Source organism: Leucopleurus acutus (assembly GCF_964270905.1).
Source record: "Leucopleurus acutus genome assembly, chromosome: 12".
NCBI lineage: Eukaryota > Metazoa > Chordata > Mammalia > Artiodactyla > Delphinidae > Leucopleurus > Leucopleurus acutus.
Window position 1 is genome coordinate 62,840,589 of NC_139154.1, and position 24,627 is coordinate 62,865,215.

Sequence of the window (24,627 nt, forward strand, 5' to 3'; positions counted from 1 at the left end):
GAATCTTACTTTCTTATCTTACACTGAAGAAACTATATAGAATATATACAGCCATTTCCCTGTTACATGAAGAAAAGACTGTAGAATACATACTTTACTCTATTTCAGGACTTCCTACAAAGGAGAAAGTACTTTTTAAAAACTGTAAAACAGCTGACAATCTCTTGTACTCTCAAGTTAACTTTCCAGCTTTCCTATTTTTCCAGTTAAAACCTTCACTGATTAAAAAACTTGGTACCACTTTTAAAATATGTCCTTAATACCAAAATCGATACCTAATTTTTAACCAATAGCTAAGAATTTTTATAAAACAAGTACGGCATATTTACAAGTGCCTAATATGGAGGTGTTACGGTATTAAAAATAAGTATTTACAACAGGAGGACAGAAATCCTAGTTCTAATCCCAGCACTTCTGACAACTAGATGTGGAACCTAAGATCAGCCACTGAATCTCTCTGGGCTCTCAGTTCCTTCATTAATATAATGTGAGCTTTCAACAAGGCACCTTTGATTCTACGATTCTAAGAAAAAAATGGCTTCAAGATAAAGTCCACTTTTCTACTAGTTTGAGCTACAACTATGGAAAGAATTACCTGAAGTCTTTCATGTTTACTAAGTAGTAAAAATGTAGTAACCAATTCAAGTCTAGATACCATGATAGGCTGAGAAAAGGAAATTTACCTGATGAATAAACAAACATTTCAACAGGAGTACCAAAAGTATTTTCATACCTGTGTATTGTGGACAATACTAACATGGCCAAAGATTTTCATGGAATGATGTAAACTTTCTGTGGTTCAAAAATACTAGGGTTAAAGGTTAACTCTTAGAGTTTTCAGAACTGGAGGATATGCAAAGAGTTAACCAACTAGCATATTGTTTTCACAAAAATTTTTCTAAAAAGGATTTAGAGACTTTTACAGCCAGAAACAATTAGGGAATACTTGTTTCACTATTTCCTTTAAACCAGAAGACGGCTATATATTTAAATAAAATTGCAATATGAAAGTCTGCTAAAAGCACTTTTTTTTGATGTTTGTGCATTTTGTTTGTCACCCAATGTCATACTAACAACTCTGCATCTCATTCTAAAGCACATTATACGGCGCGATAAAATGAAAAAGACCATTTTTTGTTTCCCCAAGGGGGAAGTACTTCTGTTAAAAGCATCTTTTTATGAGACTACTCTTTCTGAATTACCAATAATGCAAACCAAAGAATTAGATACTGTACTCTAAAATTTAATATTTGTTCAATTCTTATTCATATCCTATAGACATCCCATGTGTACAGGTAAAAGTATGCTAAATGCTTAAACGTACTTAAGAACCTGAAAGATTGAACATTTCTGTCCTTCAATCAGTTGGCTGTCAGGTCATGAGCATTCATTTTGCAATAAAAGTTTTCCTGCCTTTCCTATTATTTTAACTCAGCTCAGTTAAGAAGAAATAGACTGGTCCACAAAGAAAATGGTCTGATTGTATATATTTTATCTTTAATAAGGCTAAACTAATTTCAAACACTGTATGTATGTAAAATCAAGAACTAAAGAGTTTTTTGAAAAACTTAAAAACAGTGAACTATTTAAAACCACAATCACAAGTCTGAATATCAAGATCAGAGATGAATTAAGAAATGAAATTAAGCGCTTCCCTGGTGGCGCAGTGGTTGGGAGTCCGCCTGCCGACACAGGGGACACGGGTTCGTGCCCTGGTCCAGGAAGATCCCACAGGCCGCGGAGCGGCTGGGCCTGTGAGCTATGCCCACTGAGCCTGCGCATCTGGAGCCTGTGCTCTGCAACGGGAGAGGCCACAACAGTGAGAGGCCCGCGTACCGCAAAAAAAAAAAAAAAAAAAGAAATTAAGATGAAAGACATCTATTATGTTTGTTTTTTAAACGTTTACCTAATACTTTACTACGACTTAATTCTATTTTCTCATAAGATCTAATAAGCATGTTTTCCCAAATAATTAAATGTGTGTAGAAACTGTTATACTGGATATCTAAACCACTATTAAATCTGTAAAAGGTAAAACCTAACCTTGAACATTTTTCTCCTTCTGATGTCCAACTAGTAATGGCCAGAAATAATGAGTTCTGATAGGAAAACCTTCTTCCTTCAGAGCCTTCATTAGAGCTTTTGCCAAATCTGAAAGAGACACCATAAAATATTACAAAGCTACCTCAGCAAAACTTACTTATGTGGGTTTCAATTACGAGAATATAGTACCCATTTTTTTGGCTAGTAAAGCACAGTGGAGTGTGAACTGGAAAGGAGATGTGTGCATCTGGGCTTCCTTTAACTTCTTACAGTAGTCTTTAAGCTTCTCTGCAGGCTAGAAAAGAAAGGCACCACATCAGCTGAATCTGCAAATATCCTACCATTTGACCTTCTGCAAATATTCTACCACTTTTGAGATAAAAAATTTGAACTTCTCACCCTCTTTCTATCTAATAATCTTCCAACACAAAAACAAACTTCTCTTAATATTTATAGTTGGTCTAATCTCATAATACGTTCTCTTATTTTAAAGAATATTATTTCACTGCCAATTACATTGTCTACAAAGAAAAAATGGACTATGTAAATACCGTATTCATAGTCACACAGTGTCGTAAAAAGAAACTGCCAAAGTCACTCAGACTGTCTTCCCTTGATATAGGACATGCTAATAAAATCTGCAATGCTGTATCTTCCAATTTTTCTGTGACTAAAAGCAAAATGAGGTTCATTGTATCTGGAAAGAAAACAAAGACATCTTTTGTTACCGATTTGAACAATATTCCTACACTGCTACCAATATGAAAGACAAACTTATGAACTACAAATACGAAAAGGATTTATCTGCCTACATGATAGTGAAACACTTCCAAATCAAAACATTCCCATGTATTCATTCACTCAAGTTTTTCAGTTTATTAAGCTGACTTTAAAAGAATCCTATGTTCATCTACCACAATACCCTATTGTTAAAGAATGCCCTTTCCATCATGTAGAAATAGTAATTCTTATTTTTAGAAAAATCATGAAAGTAAAAATTGTAAAACTACCTGGAATATATCTTCTTTCATATGTAATTTTTTCCAAAATTTCTGAGACATATTGAGGATATCCAGCTTTACTGAAGCTAAAGATAATTTGCAATATATCACGATCCATAAGGTAAAGATCAGACTTCTCCACTTTCTCCAGGGTCTATAGACAGTTCCAGAAATTAGAAGAACAAGTTAGACACAAGTTTGTTTTTTTTATTAAAGCTAAATAAATTAAAATACCAAGATTTTAAAAAATTAGAAACACATACCATCTAAAGGTTTAAGACGTCTCTTATGAAACAGAAAAACATTCTATTCCAACAATAACTGTTACATCAACACCAAAGTACTGAACTATAGTAAGAATTCTCCTTCAAGACTGTCTACAAGAGATATCTTTAAAAACATATAAACTACACTTTTCTGCATCCTGCAAAATGTAGCACAGTTTATACAAATGATTTTAAAGTATGTTTATTTATATAAGTCACACCTGTTTAACATGGTCAATGTCACCCTTCTCGGCATATGCATTCAACAGTGCTAGGTATGTGTCTGGACCAGGCTCAATTCCAGCCTCTTTCATCACTGTGAGAATATTTTCTGCATTCTCCATATCTCTGTAAGTTAATTCAAAGAAAATAAAATAGATTACCATAATACTGCCAAATGTCATATCATTTAATCTAGAAAGTATTACTCACGCTTATTAAAATTAAAATTCTTAAGTACCATTTAGAATCGTAACATCAGAAAAGAATAAATACATATTAAACTGGTAACAGATTTCTGAAATAATAAAGATCATAAACATCTCAAATTTTTATAGGTAACTTTTCCAAAAGAGAAACCAAATTAAATAATAATTACATAGACATTAAATAACGTGCCCTCTTTCACTTGGTATGTTGTGACTTAAATTTACCTTTTTAGGAAAGAATAACATTTAGTAAATTATTCTTCAAAAATAAAAATATTTTCCAGGTCACTAGCAGAGTAGTTAATAAACTTTACAAAGTCAGTTACCTTGGATCAAGTCCAATTTTTAAAACTGAAATCTTCAAATAAAAGTTTGATGAAACAGATAAATTTAAGAATAATTTATTTTAAGATGTGCATGTTCTACCACACACACTCAAGATTTTTTTTGAGAGATAAACATAGTTTAAGAATTTTCCACAATAATTTTCTGTAATTTAAATCTCACTTGAGAATGAAACCTTAGGTGGAACATTACCCAGCTCTTGCATGCCCTGTAACAAGAGCACTGAATACTGCCTCTGTGACTGGAAGATCCTTAGTTTTCATAAATCCAAGAATCTTGCTGCAACAAAAGAGAAATAAAAATACTTCTTGGAAATACACATGAAAAACACCTTTTACAACATGTGCACACAAAATTCCACTCCTTGAAGTTATATCAATAGTCTTGAAGTACTCTTGTTAAAAACACTAGGTAAGTTTTAAAAATCTGATTGTTTCTTCTGTACTAATTAACCTTTAAAAAGCATAAAGTTTAGTGATTCATTTCATTAAAAATGAGATTGTACATTTCAATTTATTTCTTATTTCCTAAACCCTCCATCCAAAAGTATTAATAAATTTTACATGAGCAGAGAAATGTCATAACTAATTTTATACAAATCACTGAAAAAAGAATATTATCAGTTTTATAAATGAATACAGTGTAAATGGTTAAGAACATTTACTTTTGGAAACAGCAATTAAAAAAAAAGTAAAGTCAGCTTTGTACCTCAACAATTTTAAACTTCTGCTCCAGTAAATGAAATTTTTAATTAAAATAGCAATTTTCAATTACACTTCCCCTTTTACAAAATTTTATATTTTATCTAAGTCATATGACCAAATTTGCTAGGTTAAAATACTTCTGAAATAATTTTCTTACTAAGTAGAAACTTAAAAAAAAAAGAATGAAAATATTCTAGGTTTACAAGACTTACAAATTTGTTGGCTTAAACATACATTCGTAGAACTACATACCTGGCACCTTCAATATCTCCCATATTACAATAAGCAGCAATCAACCTTTGGTATGTCACCTGTCAATGAAATGGGCCAGTTAATACTGCCTAAAAATTTTTTTTTTCTGGGTAAAAATAAAAGTGGATATGACCAATAAACATTTATAATAGCAACTACTTACTCGATTTGGTTGAATGTTTGCTTTCTCCATTTTTTCCAAGAAGTCAGTTGGTGAAAATTTATACTCATTTTGAAGGTAGACTTTAAGCAAAGCATTATAGTGACTTACATCATACACAGTACCTACAAATGAAATTTAAATCAAATTTTTGGAAGAGCACTTAAAGTCATACCCTTTAACACAACTGAAATATGTGCACCTAAATGTAACAAACAAGGAGGGTAAAATGATCACTTCAGCATTATACCCCATATTTAGACCCACCTATATAGAAATTCTGCCAGAACAGAGGAAACTAAGTACACAAGAGAATAATTACTGAATTAATGGACAGTTACAAGTAACTGCCTATTCAAGGATTAAAAGTTCTCTTACTTATGAAGCACAGTATTCCCTTCCTGTTAGAAAATGCTGACAAGACCCCTGTATTTTTTTTAACATATTTATTGGAGTATAATTGCTTTACAATGCTGTGTTAGTTTCTGCTTTATAACAAAGTGAATCAGCTATACATATACATATATCCCCATATCTCCTCCCTCTTGAGTCTCCCTCCCACCCTCCCTATCCCACCCCTCTAGGTGGTCACAAAGCATCAAGCTCATCTCACTGTGCTATGCGGCTGCTTCCCACTATCTATTTTACATTTGGTAGTATATGTAAGTCCATGCCAATCTCTCACTTCTTCCCAGCTTACCCTTCCCCCTCCCCGTGTCCTCAAGTCCATTCTCTACATCTGTGTCTTTATTCCTGTCCTGCCCCTAGGTTCTTCAGAACCATTTTTTGTTTTATTTTTTTAGATTCCATATATATGTGTTAGCATACGGTATTTCTTTTTCTCTTTCTGACTTACTTCACTGTGTATGACAGTCTCTAGGTCCATCCACCTCAATACAAATAACTCAATTTCATTTCTTTTTATGGCTGACTAATATTCCATTGTACATATGTGCCACATCTTTATCCATTCATCTGTCAATGGACACTTAGGTTGCTTCCATGTCCTGGCTATTGTAAATAGTGCTGCAATGAACACTGTGGTACATGACTCTTTTTGAATTATGGTTTTCTCAGGCTATATGCTCAGTAGTGGGATTGCTGGGTCATATGGCAGTTCTATTTTTAGTTGTTTAAGGAACCTCCATACTGTTCTCCATAGTGGCTATATCAGTTTACATTCCCACCAACAGTGGAATGTTGGTTTACATTCCCACCAACAGTGTAACTCCACACCCTCTCCAGCATTTATTGTTTGTAGATTTTTTGATGATGGCCATTCTGGTGTGGGGTGATACCTCAATGTATTTTTGATTTGCATTTCTCTAATGATTAGTGATGTTGAGCATCTTTTCATGAGTTTGTTGGCAATTTGTATGTCTTCTTTGGAGAAATATCTAGTTAGGTCTTCTGCCCATTTTTGGATTGGGTTGTTTGTTTTTTTGATATTGAGCTGCATGAGCTGCTTATAAATTTTGGAGATTAATCCTTTGTCAGTTGCTTCATTTGCAAATATTTTCTCCCATTCTGAGGGTTGTCTTTTGGTCTTGTTTATGGTTTCCTTTGCTGTGCAAAAGCTTTGAAGTTTCATTAGGTCCCATTTGTTTATTTTTGTTTTGATTTCCATTTCTCTAGGAGGTGGGTCAAAATGGATCTTGCTGTGATTTATGTCATAGAGTGTTCTGCCTATGTTTTCCTCTAGGAGTTTTATAATAGTAAGACCCCTACATTTAAAGTGGCTGAAAGATTTTTCCTTATAAAGCAGTCCTTGCCACATTACAGATACCCTGAGATGGATGAATTGTGACTGCAGTTGTTATATACAGGTAGGACTGTGCTAACAATTTTGCTTATTTACTAACCAGGCTACTCAGTGTTTGAAGGCTCCATTTCCACTCCATTTCTAGTTGCTGAACACCATTTCTAGTCTGCTATTGTTAATTACCTGTATTGCAATGCCCTTTGTTTTCTTTCTATGTTTTTTGTTTTTGTTTTTGTTTTTTTTTGCGGTATGCAGGCCTCTCACTGCTGTGGCCTCTCCCGTCGCGGAGCACAGGCTCCGGACGCACAGGCTCAGCGGCCATGGCTCACGGGCCCAGCCACTCCGTGGCATGTGGGATTCCCCCGGACCAGGGCACGAACCCGTGTCCCCGCATCGGCAGGCGGACTCTCAACCACTGCGCCACCAGGGAAGCCCTCTTTCTATGTTTATCTTGCCTAAGGCCATATCAATTAAGGTTACCACTCAGCCTTACCATACCAACGCACAACATGACATCAGGGTTACCATATCAATACAGTGCTAACATGTTTTACTAAATTGTCAGGAATTAAATTTTATATCTTTATTCAACTGCCTGTGGCTACACAGGCCTGTGGTGTCAGTTTGGCATTCAAAGCAGTAGAGTCCTGTTCTATTAAATTAAAACTTGTTTTTAACCTTAGACATGTAGTGTTATTTACTATGTTTCAGGCACTGTACTAAGTGCTCTGCATACAGAGGTTGAATTACTCTTCACAACAGCTTTCAGGAAGGTACTGTTATCATCCCCATCTTACAGATTAGGAAAACTGACTCTTCCATTTACCCAAGGCCACAAGGCTAGTATATGACCATAAATTTGAATGTAGGTAGTCTGCCTTGAGAGCCCAATCTCTTAACCATTGTAATACTTTATACAGGGCCTTATAGGAAACCATATGCAAGTCCACATCTGTAATATAATTATGCAACAGGGTTACCATGTAGTGTCTGAGAACTTTCAAAAAACCATCAACTCAAGCTGAACTCTTTAACAATGGTTGGCTACAGCTCTAAGGCTGAGGAAGTTATATTCTATAATTTTATAAAGGTATTTACTCTAGTGTGCTGGAAAAGCTGAGGAAACTGCTGAAAATCCAGAGAAGTAACATCTACTCTGGATTTTCATACAGATTTTAGTCAAGATCAATGTTAACATAACTGGGTTTCATTTCTTTATTTCTGCCACATTGACATGGTTCTACAGATGACAAAAACGTTTCTGTGAACTTCAGTAAAAATTTTATCCCCATATTTACTATTATGTCTAGTTAATTTCATGGGTCATTTCTTGAAGAATAATTTTTTAAAAATACATAGTGTATCTTTCATAGAGTAAATTAAAATCTTTAAAATTTAAATTAAAAACTCAAAGTTTAGGGACATAATCCTAAAATATCTTACTTTAATAATCAAAAGCTATATAATAGCATTTCCTTATGTACCTTACCATATACCCTTATACCTCTAATACTATCTCATGGCTCTGGCTCTGCTGTCCATTACTTTTAATGTTTTAATATTATGTTCTTGTTCAATCTCGTTATGTAATAATTTTGTAAATTGTCATCCACTTACATTTATCTTATACTTATTTTGTTCAAATCTGAAAGAATATCCTAAAATATTACTATTTTAGATAAAAGCCAGGTTTCTTGCTAGATTAGTGCTCATCCATTGGTGTATTTCGGATAATTATTCTCTCTTCCATGTATTACCTTGTGCTTGCCCACAGTAAAAGTTACCTGTCACTTTTCTGTCATCTCACAGGGCTTTTTATGTGTAGTTATGTTAATTAGCTTGGCATTTTACTGTTCAAGAAAAATATGGTGTCATCTGAAAACTTTAAGATGTCATTATATAGTCCCCTTCATTAAGATTATATAAATATATTAAATGTGGACCTGTCCTTAATACCAATACTTAAAAACATGTTTGCACTTTTTTGTTCAGAGTAGTTTTTATCCCTCCCTACCTTTGTCTCTAAACCAGAGTTCTAGTGATCAAGGTTTTTTGCAATCCCAAATAGATTAACAGCCTTTGTAAGAAATAGTTTTCTAAAAAAATTACATCTATCTTTTTCCAAAATGTGATTATTTTCTTAGAGAATTTTTTTTAAGTTAGATTTGACTGACTGGCCCCAAGAGTGGAACTGGGTGTCTGGGGAACATAGGTCAAAGCCTTTCACTATAAACTTTATTGAACCTTTTGCATCTGAACCATGTTAATATTAACAGATTTACTATTTAATGAAGTAGAATTTGAATTTTTTTGAAGTCAAGTTAAATTTGCTTGAACATTTTCTACAATTTCAACTATTACTACTTTAGTACCCAACATGTGCAAAACACTGGAAGGTTCATGACAAAGATCTAAATATGAATAAGATAAGATCATCAGCCTCCAAGAGAAGAATATCTATTAAAAAGACAAATTCAGGGACTTCCCTGGTGGCGCAGTGGTTAAGAGTCCACTTGCCAGTACAGGGGACACAGGTTCAATCCCTGGTCCAGGAAGATCCCACATGCCGCGGAGCAACTAAGCTCGTGTGCCACAACTGCTGAGACCGCGTGCCATAACTACTGAAACCCACATGCCTAGAGCCCGTGCTCCGCAACAAGAAAACCCACCACAATGAGAAGTCCACACACCACAACACAGAGTAGCTGCCACTCACTACAACTAGAGAAAGCCCGCGTGCAGCAACGAAGACCCAATGCAGCCAAAGAAAAAAAAAGACAAACTCACAATTCTAATGTAGGAAACTGATGAGACACTAATTGGGACTGGAGGTAAAACTCTAGAAAGGAGGGATTTAAATTATAGCTTGAAAAATGGATTGACTTAAAGAGTAAGAAACAAAAGAACACTCCAGAAAAGATAAATAACCTGAATAACAAAACTTAAGGAGACATATATTATCATGATGTGGCCAAGAAGTACACCAGAAGTAATTCTATTTTTAAAAATTTAGGGCTTCCCTGGTAGCACAGTGGTTTAGAGTCCGCCTGCCGATGCAGGGGACACGGGTTCGTGCCCCGGTCCGGGAAGATCCCACATGCCGCAGAGCGGCCAGGCCCGTGAGCCATGGCCGCTGAGCCTGCGTGTCCAGAGCCTGTGCTCTGCAACAGGAGAGGCCACAACAGTGAGAGGCCTGCGTATCGCAAAAAAAAAAAAAAAAAATTTAGCATATGGCAACATTGAAATGAGAGCCTATCATTTCCAAACTAAAGGGGACTAAAGAATCCCCTTTAGTCTGGAAAACTCAGTTCCAGTCTCGGATCTGTCACAGCTCATTCTGTAACTTTGGACATATTACCTAAGCTAAAAAAATCTCTTACAGCTTAAAAAAAGTCTGTGAACAAGAGTCACGGTGGCAATCTACCAGGTTTCTAACAATATTAATTCAACAACTAGTTAACAAGTGTAATAAGTTCAAAGCATTATTCTACTGGCAAAGAGAAAAACAAAGATGTTATGAATTCTACTCTCACAAAGGATATACAGTATAGAGAAAAGACATGTTTGTGAACAATTATAATAGAAAGTAATACGTGTCTATCTTTCTATTGAGGTATTAATGTTATGACTACTATATAAGGGTTCTTTTCTATTTTAGAATATAACCATTCTCACAAATATTTCTCCCAGTTCAACATGTGTTTTTAAGTTATGTGACTTACTGACATATAGATATTTCTAGTTTGCTTTGTTAAGATTTTCTTAAATCAGGAATGAACATTGAATTTTATCAAATGATCTTTTAAACTATTTTATTTTTTGAATAGGTACTATTCATAGCCCCAAAATGAAAAAGTATAAAAGAGTATAGGGTAATCAACTATAATTTTTTTAAAAAGTATACAGTAAAAATTGTATCTAGTGTTTATCATCCTTCCAGAAATATTTTAATATCATATGCACATACACATATAAACATTTTTCTTCAGAATGGTATCAAACTATACACTCTGTTCTGTATCTTAATTTTTAATTATATTTTGGAGAAAACCCCACATTAGTATATGAAGAACTCCATTCTTTTAATGGTTGCACCGTATTCCATTTTACAGACACTCCATAATTTATTTAACCAAACCTCTAGTGAGGGACATTAGAGTTGGTTCCAATTTTTACTTTTGCAAACAAGCTACAATGAAGAATATCCTTTTGCACATGTGAGTATATCTATCTAAACTCTAACAAACAGACTATGTTGTACACCTCAAGTTAATATAATATTGTAAATCAACTGTACGTCAAAAGGAATTTTTTTAAGTATAAACATATTAAAACACTGAAATGCTTGATATGTTAATAAATTCTAACAAATAGAAATGCTTGGTCAAATAGTATGTGCACTTATAACTTTGACAGACTAAATGTCTTTCTACTTCGTTCTTTTTAACTTACCCTAAAAGTAATACTTGTTATGAAAAATTATTTTACTCTTAATGCCCCTAGATGTCACTATAACTCACCAAATAAGTCATATCACAAAAAAATATGAATCAAGTAAAACCCTTCCATAAAACTGAACTACAGCATTTATGAAAAGAAATTCTTTTTTACTAAAAGAAAAAGTATCTACACCCTTCATACACATCATATATTCATACAATCATACCCAATTTCTGAAGTTTGTCCCATATCCTATGAGCAAATTCTGTTCTCTCTGAGAGCTTTAGTTCAGGCAAGAGAGAACCACAGCTGCGCAGCAGAAGCAAGGCTTGATTACCACCTCGGCTACCTATGAAAACAGGTTAATGTATAATATTTAACATAGTAACAATACCATGCAGATAAATATCAAAACTTAAGTTGAAATCTGTAAATATTTTAAAATCTCCTGCCTCACTAAAGATAATATTAAAAGAGTACTCATAAATCAGAAAAATCCTATCCCAATCAACAAGTATCATTTACAATGTTACTACAAGTTTTTAAAACTAATCTGTTTTCTTAGGGAAGCTAAGGTTATAAATCTATACAATCTGCAAGACTACAAAGAACCTAGTGCTTACTGCAATAGAAAGGCTAAACTTCTCAGTATCTTATGAAAATAGTACAAAGTAGTGCAATTAAAACCCAAGAATATCCAACTTAGGTTTATAATCCTCTACAAAATATTAACTTCCTTCTCCCTTTATCCACATGTCTCTGAAAGCTGACTTTAAAACAAAAACAAAAATAAACCACTTATTGCATGATTCCATTTATATAAAGTATCCAGGATAAGCAAATCTACAAGGAAGTACACTAGTGGTTGCCGAGGGCTGGAAGGGATGGAGGTCTGGGGACTGATGTTTAGGAGTATGGACGTTTCTTTTGGGGGTGATAAAAATGTTCTAAAATTGACTGCGGTGATAGCCGTACAACTCAAGAGAAAATGATAAAAACTGTCTTTAAATGCAAGTTATTACTGATACTTCTTTAGTATCCCTCATCATTAGATTCTACAGCTTAACGTGACTGAAATCATGGATGGGCTTTGGGAAGCTGGTGAATGCTCTCAAACTATATACAAAATTATGTGTGTGGCTTGCACATGGGCTTTTGTGTGAGCATGTGTGGTTAGGGTTTTTTTTGGGGGGCGGTGTTGAGGGCAAGTTTCTATCAGATTATCAAAGTTGCATAAGTGACTCAAATAAATTTTAATAGCTAAGTGAAAATGAAAGGGAAATAGTGATTATCAGTCTTTCTGGGAATTTGTCATATGTGATTATCTTAGGGAAAGCAGACACTATACAACAGAAGAAAAACTAATATCTTCCAAGAAAATTTACCACTCAAAGTGATTCCTTCATAAACTGTGGGAGAAGACCATTTTTATTTGCTGATTTTGAAATAAACATGCAAAACAAAATGTTTTACTCAAAACTTTGCTCTGATGAGTTGGAAAAACAGATCACAATCATAACATAAAATCATGAATAGAAATAACAAAATTTGAAGTATCAAGTAATGTGCTCTATAATGAGCTTACCACCAAACCAGTACTTAAGTTCAACTTTTTGAACAGAAAATCTTGAAATACCTGAGTGGCAGGTGTTATCAAAGACTTTTTGTAGAAGAGTCTTAGGGATGCGGCCAGTTCTTCGGACAGAATTATCTAGCCTCATTAGAGCCCAATCAAACTGACTGGTATTCCTTCTATGAGAAGAAGTGGCCTCTTCTTGAAGATAATTCTTTTTTTCAGCAGCAATGGCATACAGCCTGGCTTGGCTCAGTAGCTCTCTACAAAATGAAAGACAATTAGAAATAAACTATGTCAGCTACTAACCACATAGGTCATCTGTGTGAGTAAAATTTATACAAAGCTTTCTTATTAGTTACTAAATACCTAAATTCATAGCACAATAGCAAAAATGCACAGAGAAGTATAAATTGGTAGGGAAGAAAGTTTTGACCTTTGCTTTAAATGAAGTCACATGCGCATAAACTGCATGCAAATTAACCTCTTGAATAACTGACAATATCTGGATAACTTTTCACATGGAATCAACTCAAACTAAGACAATAATACAGTATGTTTTAAGTGTTTTTAAATCTCCCTTAACCAAAACCAAGTCAGTGAAGGAAAATGAAGATTATGCTACAAAGCTCTTCTTACCTCTGCAAATGAGACAAGAGATCTAAAATATATCTAAAATTCTGAAGAATTCTAAAGCATTCTTCAAATGCTTTCCAGGTGTTGCTTATTATGAATTATTAAGAAGACCAATTTCCAAGTTAAAATTATACGTTTTAAAGGATCATTAACAACGAAAGAATTTCCCATCTTTCTAAATAAATCTGAAACATTTTATAGTGATGTTTCAACTCTCAATTCATGTCAAAATGCTAACTGTATACTTTTCTAATCATTTTAACAACTGCAACCAACAAATATAAAACTAGATTTCTGCTGTTAAACATCATTAATTTGGGGAAAGTCAAAAGGAAAAAAAATTAAGGTCAAACTAGTACATGTGTACAAAAAGCAAACAACCTTTAAACCATTCAACATTTTAATAAAAGAGGTCTAGCATGCAGACCAAATGCTCCAAAACGTGAAATCAGAGGTATTCTACGCTGTAGAAATAGGCTCTACCTGATTTACAAACATCAAACTTAGAAATAATCCTTATGTGTGAAGGAAACCCTGTCATAAATCTTTGAATTGAATTTAAACTCTTTCTGTGCATTCAAATCTCACACAAAATTATCTAATTCTCAGAGATTTACATCTTTACCCCCAAATATCTTAGACTTTTCAGAAGTAGCCAGTAAGTATAACTAAATAATACTAAGTACATAGTAACTAAGTATAATGTAAAAACACTCTACTTACTAATTTGAGAATGCGTTTAGGATGACAATAACATTTTTCTAGCATGTGCACATTTTTTACCACAATTACCAAAATAAATATTTACATACTAGTGAGTTTAAAAATAAAATTGTTGACTTCCTATCCTATGTTATTAACCTGGAAAACCACTCACAAAACTGAATGATTAAGTACCTGATGTTACATTAAAGAAAGCTACACCAGTAGTTTCACAACAAAGTTATGTAAAACAGAGGCAGTAACTGATGACTAGAAATTCTACCACTGTGACCTGGGACAAATCACTCTGGCCATCAATGATTCCACCTATGTAAATCAGTAGACTGGAAAACAATGGAAAAAATCAAAATAGTAACTAAACAAGACAATGTCTTATCTTGTTTAGTTAAGAAGCCTAATGATCAGCACTTGCAGATGGCTAATTGATTAAAGTAGTTAAATGAACTGAATTAATTAAATGCTAGATTTTTACCTATAAACCACAGAAGATACATGCCTACATATACTTATCCCTTATTTTCAAAAGTTTTCTCTGGCTGTTTGTCTGGCTGTTACTAACCTATGCCCTTGTTAGTCAGGCAAACACAAAATATTATTTTAAATCACCCAGAACAATGTGTCAGGTTCAGGAGAGTGTGCAATAATATTGTTCAACAATGAAAGCTAATAACATAAGAGATTTCAAAATTGTAGTGAAGTGTATTTGTCAATGTTTTTTACACAACCCAAATCTGATAAACTGTGAAGGGGCATAAAAATAAAACCTCTGTTTAAAATGCAGCTTTAAAATGTAAGATCAGGGACTTCCCTGGTAGTCCAGTGGGTAAAACTCTGCGCTCCCAATGCAGGGGGCCCGAGTTCGATCCCTGGTCAGGGAACTAGATCCCACATGCATGCCACAACTAAGAGTCCACATGCCACAACCAAGACCCTGTGCAGCCAAAATAAATAAATAAATATTAAAAAATAAAATAAAATGTAAGATCAAACAAACACAAATAAAATCCAGGCAGAAAACAGAGACGTTAATAAACCAGCACTGCATGCTGAACATTCTAAAGCTAATTTTTCTCACAAAATAAATCTTTAATGCTGCTAAGTCTCCTTCACGTGTGTTTGGCTTTAATTAGTTAAGTCAAAATATGAATCTACTATAAAGTAAACTGGGGAGGGAAAGAGTTACATATTTAAGTCAAAGGATTCTTCCCTCTTCAAAAGGATTCTCCAGGGCTTCCCTGGTGGCGCAGTGGTTGAGAGTCCGCCTGCCGATGCAGGGACACAGGTTCGTACCGCGGTCCGGGAAGATCCCACATGCCGCGGAGCGGCTGGGCCCGTGAGCTGTGGCCGCTGAGCCTGCGCGTCCGGAGCCTGTGCTCCGCAATGGGGGAGGCCACAACAGTGAGAGGCCCGCGTACCACAAAAAAAAAAAAAAAAAAGATTCTCCAGTGCTTCCTCACATGGCAGCCCTTTCTACATTTCTTATTTGACACAGAATTTATTTTTAAATTCACTTGAACACACCCTGAAGGAAAAAGGGTGTGTTCACAGCCTAGAACGATAGGTATGTTGTGATATAAAAGAAAGGAAAGAACAAGTGCAGGGGTTAAGGTGGGTCCATGCAAGGTAGGAACCTAACCATCAGGCCTGAACAAGCTGGAATGCACTGCCTCCAAAACCTGATGACCAAGTGATGTAAACACATAAGGGAAAATTATTTTATCATTTCACCCAAGTGTCATAAATGGCTCCTTTATATTTTTGAGTTAAATTTCTCAGGTTTCCTCCTGAGACTCCAGCACTCACAACCAACTTCCAGGTTACCCATGAATTTTCTCTGGCAAAATCTGGCATTTAAAAAGTTATTTTTCTCAGGTTTTGTTGTTTTTTTATAATGGGTGCTCGTGTTTTTTGACTCTTTAGTGAAAAAAATAATGATTTTATAGTTGAGCGTCCATATTTCAAAAAGGTACAAGGACTAGATTATTATTAGATTATTATAAACAGGCTTCCATGGGTTCCCTAATTAACAGGCTCCCCTATTAAGCCTGTCACTTTTAAAAATCAATGCCTTACTTTTTCAAGGCATTTTTAAGTTTACAGAAAAACTGTCCAGAAAGTACGGAGTTCCCATGTATTAGACCCTCTTCCCCCTCCACCTAATTTCCTCTATTAACATTCTGTATTAGTGTGGTACATTCGTTACAAATGATGACCAATATTGATACATTTTTATTAGCTAAGGTCTATAGTATACAAAAATGTTCACGCTCTGTGTGTACATATCTATGGGCTTTGACAAATACATGACACGCATTACAGAACCACAGAATATTTCACTGCCCTCAAAATGCCCTGTGTTCCACCTAACTCATCCCTTCCCCCTCCTCCTGAACCCCTAGCAACCACTTTTTACTTGTCTTGTTTCACCTTTTCCAGAATGTCATATAGTTGAATCATACAGGACGTAATCTTTTTCAGATTGGCTTCTTTCACCTAGCAATACACATTTAAGGTTCCCCTGTGTCTTTTCATGGCTTGATAGTTCATTTTTTTTTAGTGCTGAATAACATTCCACTGTATGGATGTACCACAATTTGCTTATCAGTTCACCTACTGAAGGACATACTAGTCGCTTCCAATTTGGGGCAATTATGAATAAAGCTACTGTAAACATGTATGTGCAGGTTTTTGTGTGGACAGAAATCTTCAACTCATTTGGGTAAATATCTAGGAGTGTGACTGCTGGATCATATAGTAAGCTTATGTTTATTTATCTTTGTAAGAAACCGTCAAACTATTCCAAAATGACTGTACCATTTTGCATCCCCACTAGCAATAAATGAGAGTTCCTATTGCCCCACATCTCACCACAGATGCCATAGGTGTTTTAGCCATTCTAACATGCATGTAGTGGTATCTAACTGTTGTTTTAATTTGCAATTCCCTAATGACATATGATATGAGCATCTTTTCATATGCTTATTTGCCTTCAGTATTTCTTTGGTGAACTGTTCAGATGTGCTAATTTCTCAACTAGGTCATTAAGTTTTCTCATTGTTGAGTTTTAAGAGTTCTTTGTATCTTTTGGATAGTCTCAGTGTTTATTTCTTTCAAGTAAACTTTTTATTGAACTGTTATTCATTCCTTTTAAACTCTGAATATACACCAAACTAATCACATACATTTTTAAAACTCTCCCTTCCCTATTCTCTTCTTCCTTTTTCACTGCTATTATGAGCCAATTGGGCATCACTCTAGAGCTATCAGAGTTTAAAGATACAGCGACAGAATAGGTATAGTCAGTAGCTAATGTTTATTACGCATTTAAGACATGCAAGGTAATAGAAAATTAGGACTATAATCTTGACTTTACAGATAAGAAAAGTGAAGTAACTTGCCCAAAGTCACAGTAAAAGCTAGTTAAACGACAGGACCTGTACCTGTACATGGGTAATTTCATTCTGAAATGAGCTCAACATGGCGGAAGGGCATCAAGGAAACTAACCTGGCTGCAACAGGCAGTTCACACTGGAAAGTGGTAAAAATTAAACCTAGGCAGGGAATGTGAGACGAGATAAGGGAAAGTCTACAATGGCTGATAACGACAGGATTTGGATTTTATGACATGCTTATAAAATACAAGACTGATTTTCACAATGCTGCTCTCACAGAAGCATATTTTGCTGAACTATTCTGTAGGCAATAGGTATCCAAATTTCTCTTATGTTCTCACCAATCCCTTATTTTAACTATTCTACTTGAGTTTTCTTTATTTAGTCTGTTGATAATGGTTGATTACATCAATTGACTATTCAAACCTTGAACCAGGCTTGCACACCTGGAATAAACCCAATTTGGTTGCAGTATATAATTATTTTATACATTTTATGTATATACTGATTCCAATTAAGTTTTAACATGTTAAAAATTCAAAAAACAATGACTCCTAAAAGTGGTTGGTATTCCTTTCAAATTTCTTCACTGCTACTGACTACACCATCTTTACATTTTTCCCTCAAGCTCAAAATCTTAGGATAAGTGCTCAATCCCTCTCATCCTTCACAGCGCATCTGTTGAGCCCTCAGATACCTCTTTATTTCTGAGTTCCTTGTTCAATCCAGAACACATGGATTTTTGCAACAAAACTCATATTAGTTTCTCAGGCTTCAGCTTTTCTTCATACAACTGCCAGATCAATCTCCCCCAAAACCGTCTCATGCCACTGCCTCTTTAGGATCCTATAACTGTTTTTTTTACTTTTATCACAACACCTAAATTCTTTCATTTATTGATTCAAAGAAGATTTATTAAGCACCTTCTATGTATAAAGCACTGTGCTAGGATCAGCCTTTCTACTTATCTAGTAAGTAAACCTGATAATCAATTAGTTAAACTTAAAAAACAAAACAACAAAACCCACGAGTTGTGTTAAGTTCTATGACTCCAATGAAACAACAGTAGGGTTCTACTTTGGATTAAATGTACAAAGATGATGACACTCAAAATTTTTAACTAAGGATGAAAAGCAGCAGCCATACAGATATCAGAGGATGAGTATTCTAGGCCAAGTAGAACAGTCAGTAGACCAAGTGCGTGAGCAACAGATGGTATGAGATTGGAGAGGAAGGCTGGGCTAGATCATGGAGGATTGTGAAGGTAAGGAGTCTGGATTTTATTCTAGATACAGATTTCATTCCAAGTACAAAACTGTATATAACCCTACTGAAGGTTTTGTAAGCAGGGGTTGTGGTATGATCTATTTCTGTTTAGAAAAGATCAGTCTAGCTGCAGGGTGGACCAAAAATTAGACAGCAGCAAGAATTTAATAGAGATACCATTTAGGAAGCTGTTGCAGCAGTCCAAGTGAGAGACTGAAGCTTAGAGGGTGGGCGTGGAGATAAGAATCACCAAGGCTCCCACCTGATTTAACTGCAAATTCCAGGCAACAAGTCTTGCCAGTACAATTTGTTAATTCTCACTTCCATGTAATAGAGAAAAATTCATGTAAAAGAGCCCTACAGAGTCTCGATTAATCCTCTGTATACATCTTAACGTATTATGTATCATTTTCATAACACTTGATAAGCACAATCTTAGAGACAAAAACAGAAGGCTCCATGGCATAGTGGAAACACACCAGCTTTCAGAGTGTGGGCTTGAATATAAAAATGTAAAATGGTTATTGGGATAAGGAGGGGAAATTTTGGCAATTACTCCTAATTTTGGTCCTTAAAATTCTTGTTTAGAGTCAAATTTAACAGGAATATTTTATGTGTTTAAAAAAATTAAGAATTTCCAACATGGCCCCTAACTGTAAAGTCTATATTATAAGGAGAAAAGAAAGAAGCTTAAGAACAGAAGAGCTTGTACTGAGAAGTCTAGTATTCCAAATTTGCTAACACCAGACTCAATAGAAACCTAGATTCCAATAAGAAATGTCTAATATATTCTTTTTATATCTGTTGCCATGTTTCCTGGGAACTATCACTAATTATAAGCCAAAAGTCTCTAATTATATGAAAAAAAAAAAAGGATAAACGGTTAGCCATTATGCAAAATTTAGGCCATTCAAGACATTCTCATTGGAAGGGGAAAAAAACCAAACAAACAGACTGTCCTGATTTCAGGCTCTGCCATTTCTAAGATATGTAACTTTGGCCAAGTTACCACAACTCTCTCTGAGCCCGTAAAATCTCAGAGATAATAGTACTCACCGCACAGGAGTATCACAAAGACTGAGATAATGCAGTGTTTCCCAAAATATTGCACTTCTGCCAGGAAAATGGTTTTAGATAGCATGTAGACAAAGACTTTCTATTTCTGTAGTTTTATTTACTTCAATAAATAGTTTAAAATAACTATTGCATCTAGCTCTTTATCTTCCTAGAATTCTTGCTTAAAACAAAATTAAGTTATAAAATGTCAGTTTAAATCTAAACCCAATGAAAAGAAAAATGCTAAACATAAATAATAGTTTAGGTAGTACTAGATTTGGCAAAAAAATGTGAAGGCAGTACACAAATGCCCAAGGTCTGGGCAACACTGAGAAAAGTATACATAAAGGACCCAGCAAATTAAGCATAATAAATATTAACTACATTACTTCTTCTTTTTAAAATGTATTAGCAGAAAGTACAAGACTTATTTTAAAAGGCCTACTGAAATCCAAGCTATGCTGTTTAACAGGTACGTGACTCTGGGAAAGGTATTTGGTTTAACCATTAGTTCCCTCAAGTGAGAAAAAGTACCTACCTTGTAAAGATCACATAAAAAATAAGATTCCTAACAAAAGAGTGCTCAATAAATAGTTCTTATTATAGAAGGTACTCAATAAATATCTGCTGTTTGATCTTTTAAAAAATCTTTTGTAAAGCTGTCACAATGAACTTTCTCCCTGAAAAATTCTCCCTGAATTTTCCAAGACCTCAGTTCTCCGAAAACTCTTGCCCAGCTAAGCTGTCCCCCAAACACTGCTTTATGCTCTACGGTAAGTCACAGAACTTCAGAGTAAAAAAGTCACTTGCAACCCTTCTACACTTGGTAACAGTCTTCTGACTTGAAACACCAATGCCATTCCTTTCTACCTATCCAGATGTCCCCTCCATCTCAGGTTCCTCCAGTCCAAAGGGATGTCTCCTTTGCCTCAGCTATGACAGGAACTAACAAGAGTCAGTTACCCAGGCTGGGACCTTATATGTAACGTGGAGCAAGATACTCTGTAGAATCTATCAATATAAAGCAAGAGTGGGATAGACTAGATTATTCTAGAGATGCCCTCCAGAGTTTACATTCTGAGATCTTATCATGTGCTTACTTACTTGTGATAGTCTCTAATTCCTCAGTTTATACTGTATTATGTATTGCCTTTTTTAAAAAATGTTTTTTTGTCCATAAGTAATCCCTTTAGCACCTAAAACACAACATATTCAAAGCACTTGGGAACTGAGAATCACAGCATCTGCAGTTGAATCCCAACTGGAGATCCTGGATAAATTACTTCACCCTTCTAAACCTCAGTTTCCTAACTTGTAATATCAACCCACAGAAGATGAAACGTGTGTGTGATAAATTCATACAAACACAGTTTAACAATGGTAAAGATCTACCCCAAAGGTACTATTATTTATCCTAATCTCCAAATCAATTCTTCCTAATTCTAACATTCTCTCCAAGCTCCTGTTCTCTTTCCTTCAGAAAAGGAAGTATCTTTTCTTCAGTTCTGCACCACCTAGTTGTGGCCCTATTAAGCCTAATCTGCAGTATGTATCAATGTTGTTCCTCACTGGTCTATCTATCCCCAGTCCCTATTTCTCCTAGGGTCTTTGTAAACTTTGTGAAGAACTGTATTTCTCAAAAGCCTCCAACGGCTTCCGACCAACTTTCTAACCAACGCTGGTGGTGTAGTGGTTAAGAATCCGCCTACCAATGCAGGGGACACAGGGTCGAGCCCTGGTCCAGGAAGATCCCACATGCCATGGAGCAACTAAGCCTGTGTGCCACAACTCCTGAAGCCCGCGTGCCTACAGCCTGTGCTCCACAAGAGAAGCCACCGCAGTGAGAAGCCCGCGCACCCGCAACCAAGAGTAGCCACTGCTCGCTGCAACTAGAGAAAGCCCACGTGCAGCAACAAAGACCCAACGCAGCCAAAAATAAATTATTTTTTTAAAAAAAGAAATTGATGGACTTTTGTAGTATCAACTTCCACTACATCCCACCCCACGTAGACACACAGGATAAAAGTATGGCCTCCAAGTTTCTTCCTCCTCTTTCTTCCCCTGGAACATTCTGACTACTCATTACCACATGGCCTCTTAAACTTGAGCAATCCCCTACCACAAAACAAATGTTTCTTTCCTTCTTCTCTCTGAAATGCCACAGTATTATATTCCTCTCTATGGATAGCACATACATAACATGTTGTACACGTGCCTATCATAGTCCTCTGTAATTGATAAACTTAAACCCACAGGGAGCAGAGGCTGAATCGCAACTCCAAAGGACCCAGACAGACTTTTAAGATGTGCTGAGAACGTTTTTTTAATGAGAGGTAAACAAGGAAAAGTTTTCTCTCCTTTCAATTTTAGAAGTCACATCATTCTGTCATAGGGCAATATGTGCTCTTCACCTTTAAGATAATCATCAATCCAGATCCGCTTCCAAACTGATTTAACTCAAAGCTTACCTTTCCTCTGAAGCACCTAAGTATTAATAAATTCTAATAATTTCACTCAATAATACTCATCTGTCCTTCTCAGACATTCCTGGAAATCAAGATCAGGGTGAATTTGTGGATATCCACTGCACTACATGAATGGGTTAAGTACCCCTTCACACTCCTTTGCATCCCACAAATATTCCTTCCTCAATATCTAAGATTTTCATTGATTTACTCAACAAACATTTGACATCTACTATGTGCCACAAAGTCAGACACCAGGGGAGGCAAAAAGAGTAAGACAAAGTCCCTGCCTTCAAGGAACCTTCAACCAGGTCTGGAGTGCTGGTGGGTACACATGCAATAGTGTTAATGGGTGCTTTAGTGATTCCGGATCTGAGAGAAAGCACAAGAAGGGAGTGGTCAAAGGAAGAAGCCAGCAACAGAGATTAAACAGAGAAGAGGAGACACATCCCAACAATGAACATCACAGTCAAAGGTAAAGAGATGTGCAACGTGCTCCATCAAAGCCTTGCTGGTTCACAGACCAGCAGCACCTTTATCATCTGAGGGCTTGTTAAAAATGCAGAATCTCAGTCCCCTACCTATACCTACAAAGTCAGAATCCACATTTTCAGAGGATCCCCAGGGAATTCTTATGCTCATTACGGTTTCAGAAGCCCTGCTGTGGAGGACTCTGAAGTAGAGTTTGAGATGGCTAGCACAGAGGACACCATGGGAATGAACTCACAAGAAGTGAGGCTCCAGAGGCATCTCCAGATCATGAAGCACCTTATCCTGGAACAAATGGAGCCACCACAGTGTCTAATTCTTCAGTAGGAAAATGACAAGATCAAATTACCAGGGTAACTACAGAATAAAGTAGGGGTTGGAAGAAGAGGTAAATCATTCCAGATGAAGTAGCTCTAACAGAACTTAATCATTTGTGCAATCAATACATAGGAGGGAGGATGGGAACAGGGAAGTGTCAAAGAAATATGAATGAAAAATCTCTATAAAGCTGACAGAAATAGCAACATTCACTAAAACAGGGGACGCACGAGGAACAGACTTGGGAGGAAAGATGAATCCAGTTTGATATTTTCTTTTTTTTTTTTAATTTTTCAAATTGAAGTATAGGGCTTCCTGGTGGCGCAGTGGTTGAGAGTCCGCCTGCCAATGCAGGGGACACGGGTTCGTGCCCCGGTCCGGGAAGATCCTACATGCCGCGGAGTGGCTGGGCCCGTGAGCCATGGCCACTGAGCCTGCGCGTCTGGAGCCTGTGCTCCGCAACGGGAGAGGCCACAACAGTGAGAGGCCCGCGTACCACAAAAAAAAAAAAAAAAAAAAAAAAATTGAAGTATAGTTGACTTACAATGTTGTGTTAGTTTCTGGTGTACAGCAAAGTGATGAATCCAGTTTGAGATGTATGGGTTTGAAGTACCTATAGGTCAACAAGTGGAGGTGCCTAGTAGCAGGCAGGCACCTCCAGGAGGGAAAATATTGCCATCATCAGATAGGCAGGTATCAGCTGATGCCCTAAAAATGGAAGAGGTTGCCCAAAGGGAATGAAAAAAAAATGAGAAAACAAAAGGACTAAGGACAACCACCGCCACCCCCCAAAGATATCAGCATTTAAGAGATGAACAGAGGAAAAAGGATGCAACAAAATGAGAAAAATTCTAAAGAGAATAAAATCAAGAAAGAGTGGTGTCATCTTCAATGCCAATAAAAGGGTTTCATTAAGGGGGAAATGGGAGACAGTAATGCCAGAGGTCAAGGCCTTAAGAGTGGATCTGGGGGCTTCCCTGGTGGCGCAGTGATTAAGAATCTGGCTGCCAATGCAGGGGGCACGGCTTGGAGCCCTGGTCCGGGAAGATCCCACATGCCGCAGAGCAACTAAGCCCATGTGCCACAACTATTGAGCCTGCCCTCTAGAGCTCATGAGCCACAGCTACTGAGTCCGCGTGCCACAACTACTGAAGCCCGCGCACCTAGAGCCTGTGCTCCTCAACAAGAGAAGCCACTGCAATGAGAAGCCCACACACTGTGACGAAGAGTAGCCCCCACTCGCCGCAACCAGAGAAAGCCTGCGCACAGCAACAATGACCCAACGCAGCCAAAAATAAAAAAAATTAT

The 24,627-nt window shown here is 36.1% G+C and overlaps 1 protein-coding gene across 1 annotated transcript in view; it reads right to left on the bottom strand.

Moving 5' to 3' along the window:
* Window positions 1–24,627, bottom strand: part of LRPPRC (leucine rich pentatricopeptide repeat containing) — a 104,271-nt gene that overhangs the window by 76,911 nt on the left and 2,733 nt on the right. Inside the window, exons 2-11 of the mRNA XM_082851608.1 lie at window positions 13,038–13,237; window positions 11,628–11,750; window positions 5,203–5,324; window positions 5,040–5,098; window positions 4,276–4,362; window positions 3,532–3,658; window positions 3,054–3,198; window positions 2,595–2,740; window positions 2,233–2,338; window positions 2,044–2,151 (exon numbers count right to left, since the gene is read on the bottom strand). Coding sequence (XP_082707734.1) covers window positions 2,044–2,151; window positions 2,233–2,338; window positions 2,595–2,740; window positions 3,054–3,198; window positions 3,532–3,658; window positions 4,276–4,362; window positions 5,040–5,098; window positions 5,203–5,324; window positions 11,628–11,750; window positions 13,038–13,237 — 1,223 coding nt within the window. The remainder of the gene's footprint in view (window positions 1–2,043; window positions 2,152–2,232; window positions 2,339–2,594; window positions 2,741–3,053; window positions 3,199–3,531; window positions 3,659–4,275; window positions 4,363–5,039; window positions 5,099–5,202; window positions 5,325–11,627; window positions 11,751–13,037; window positions 13,238–24,627) is intronic.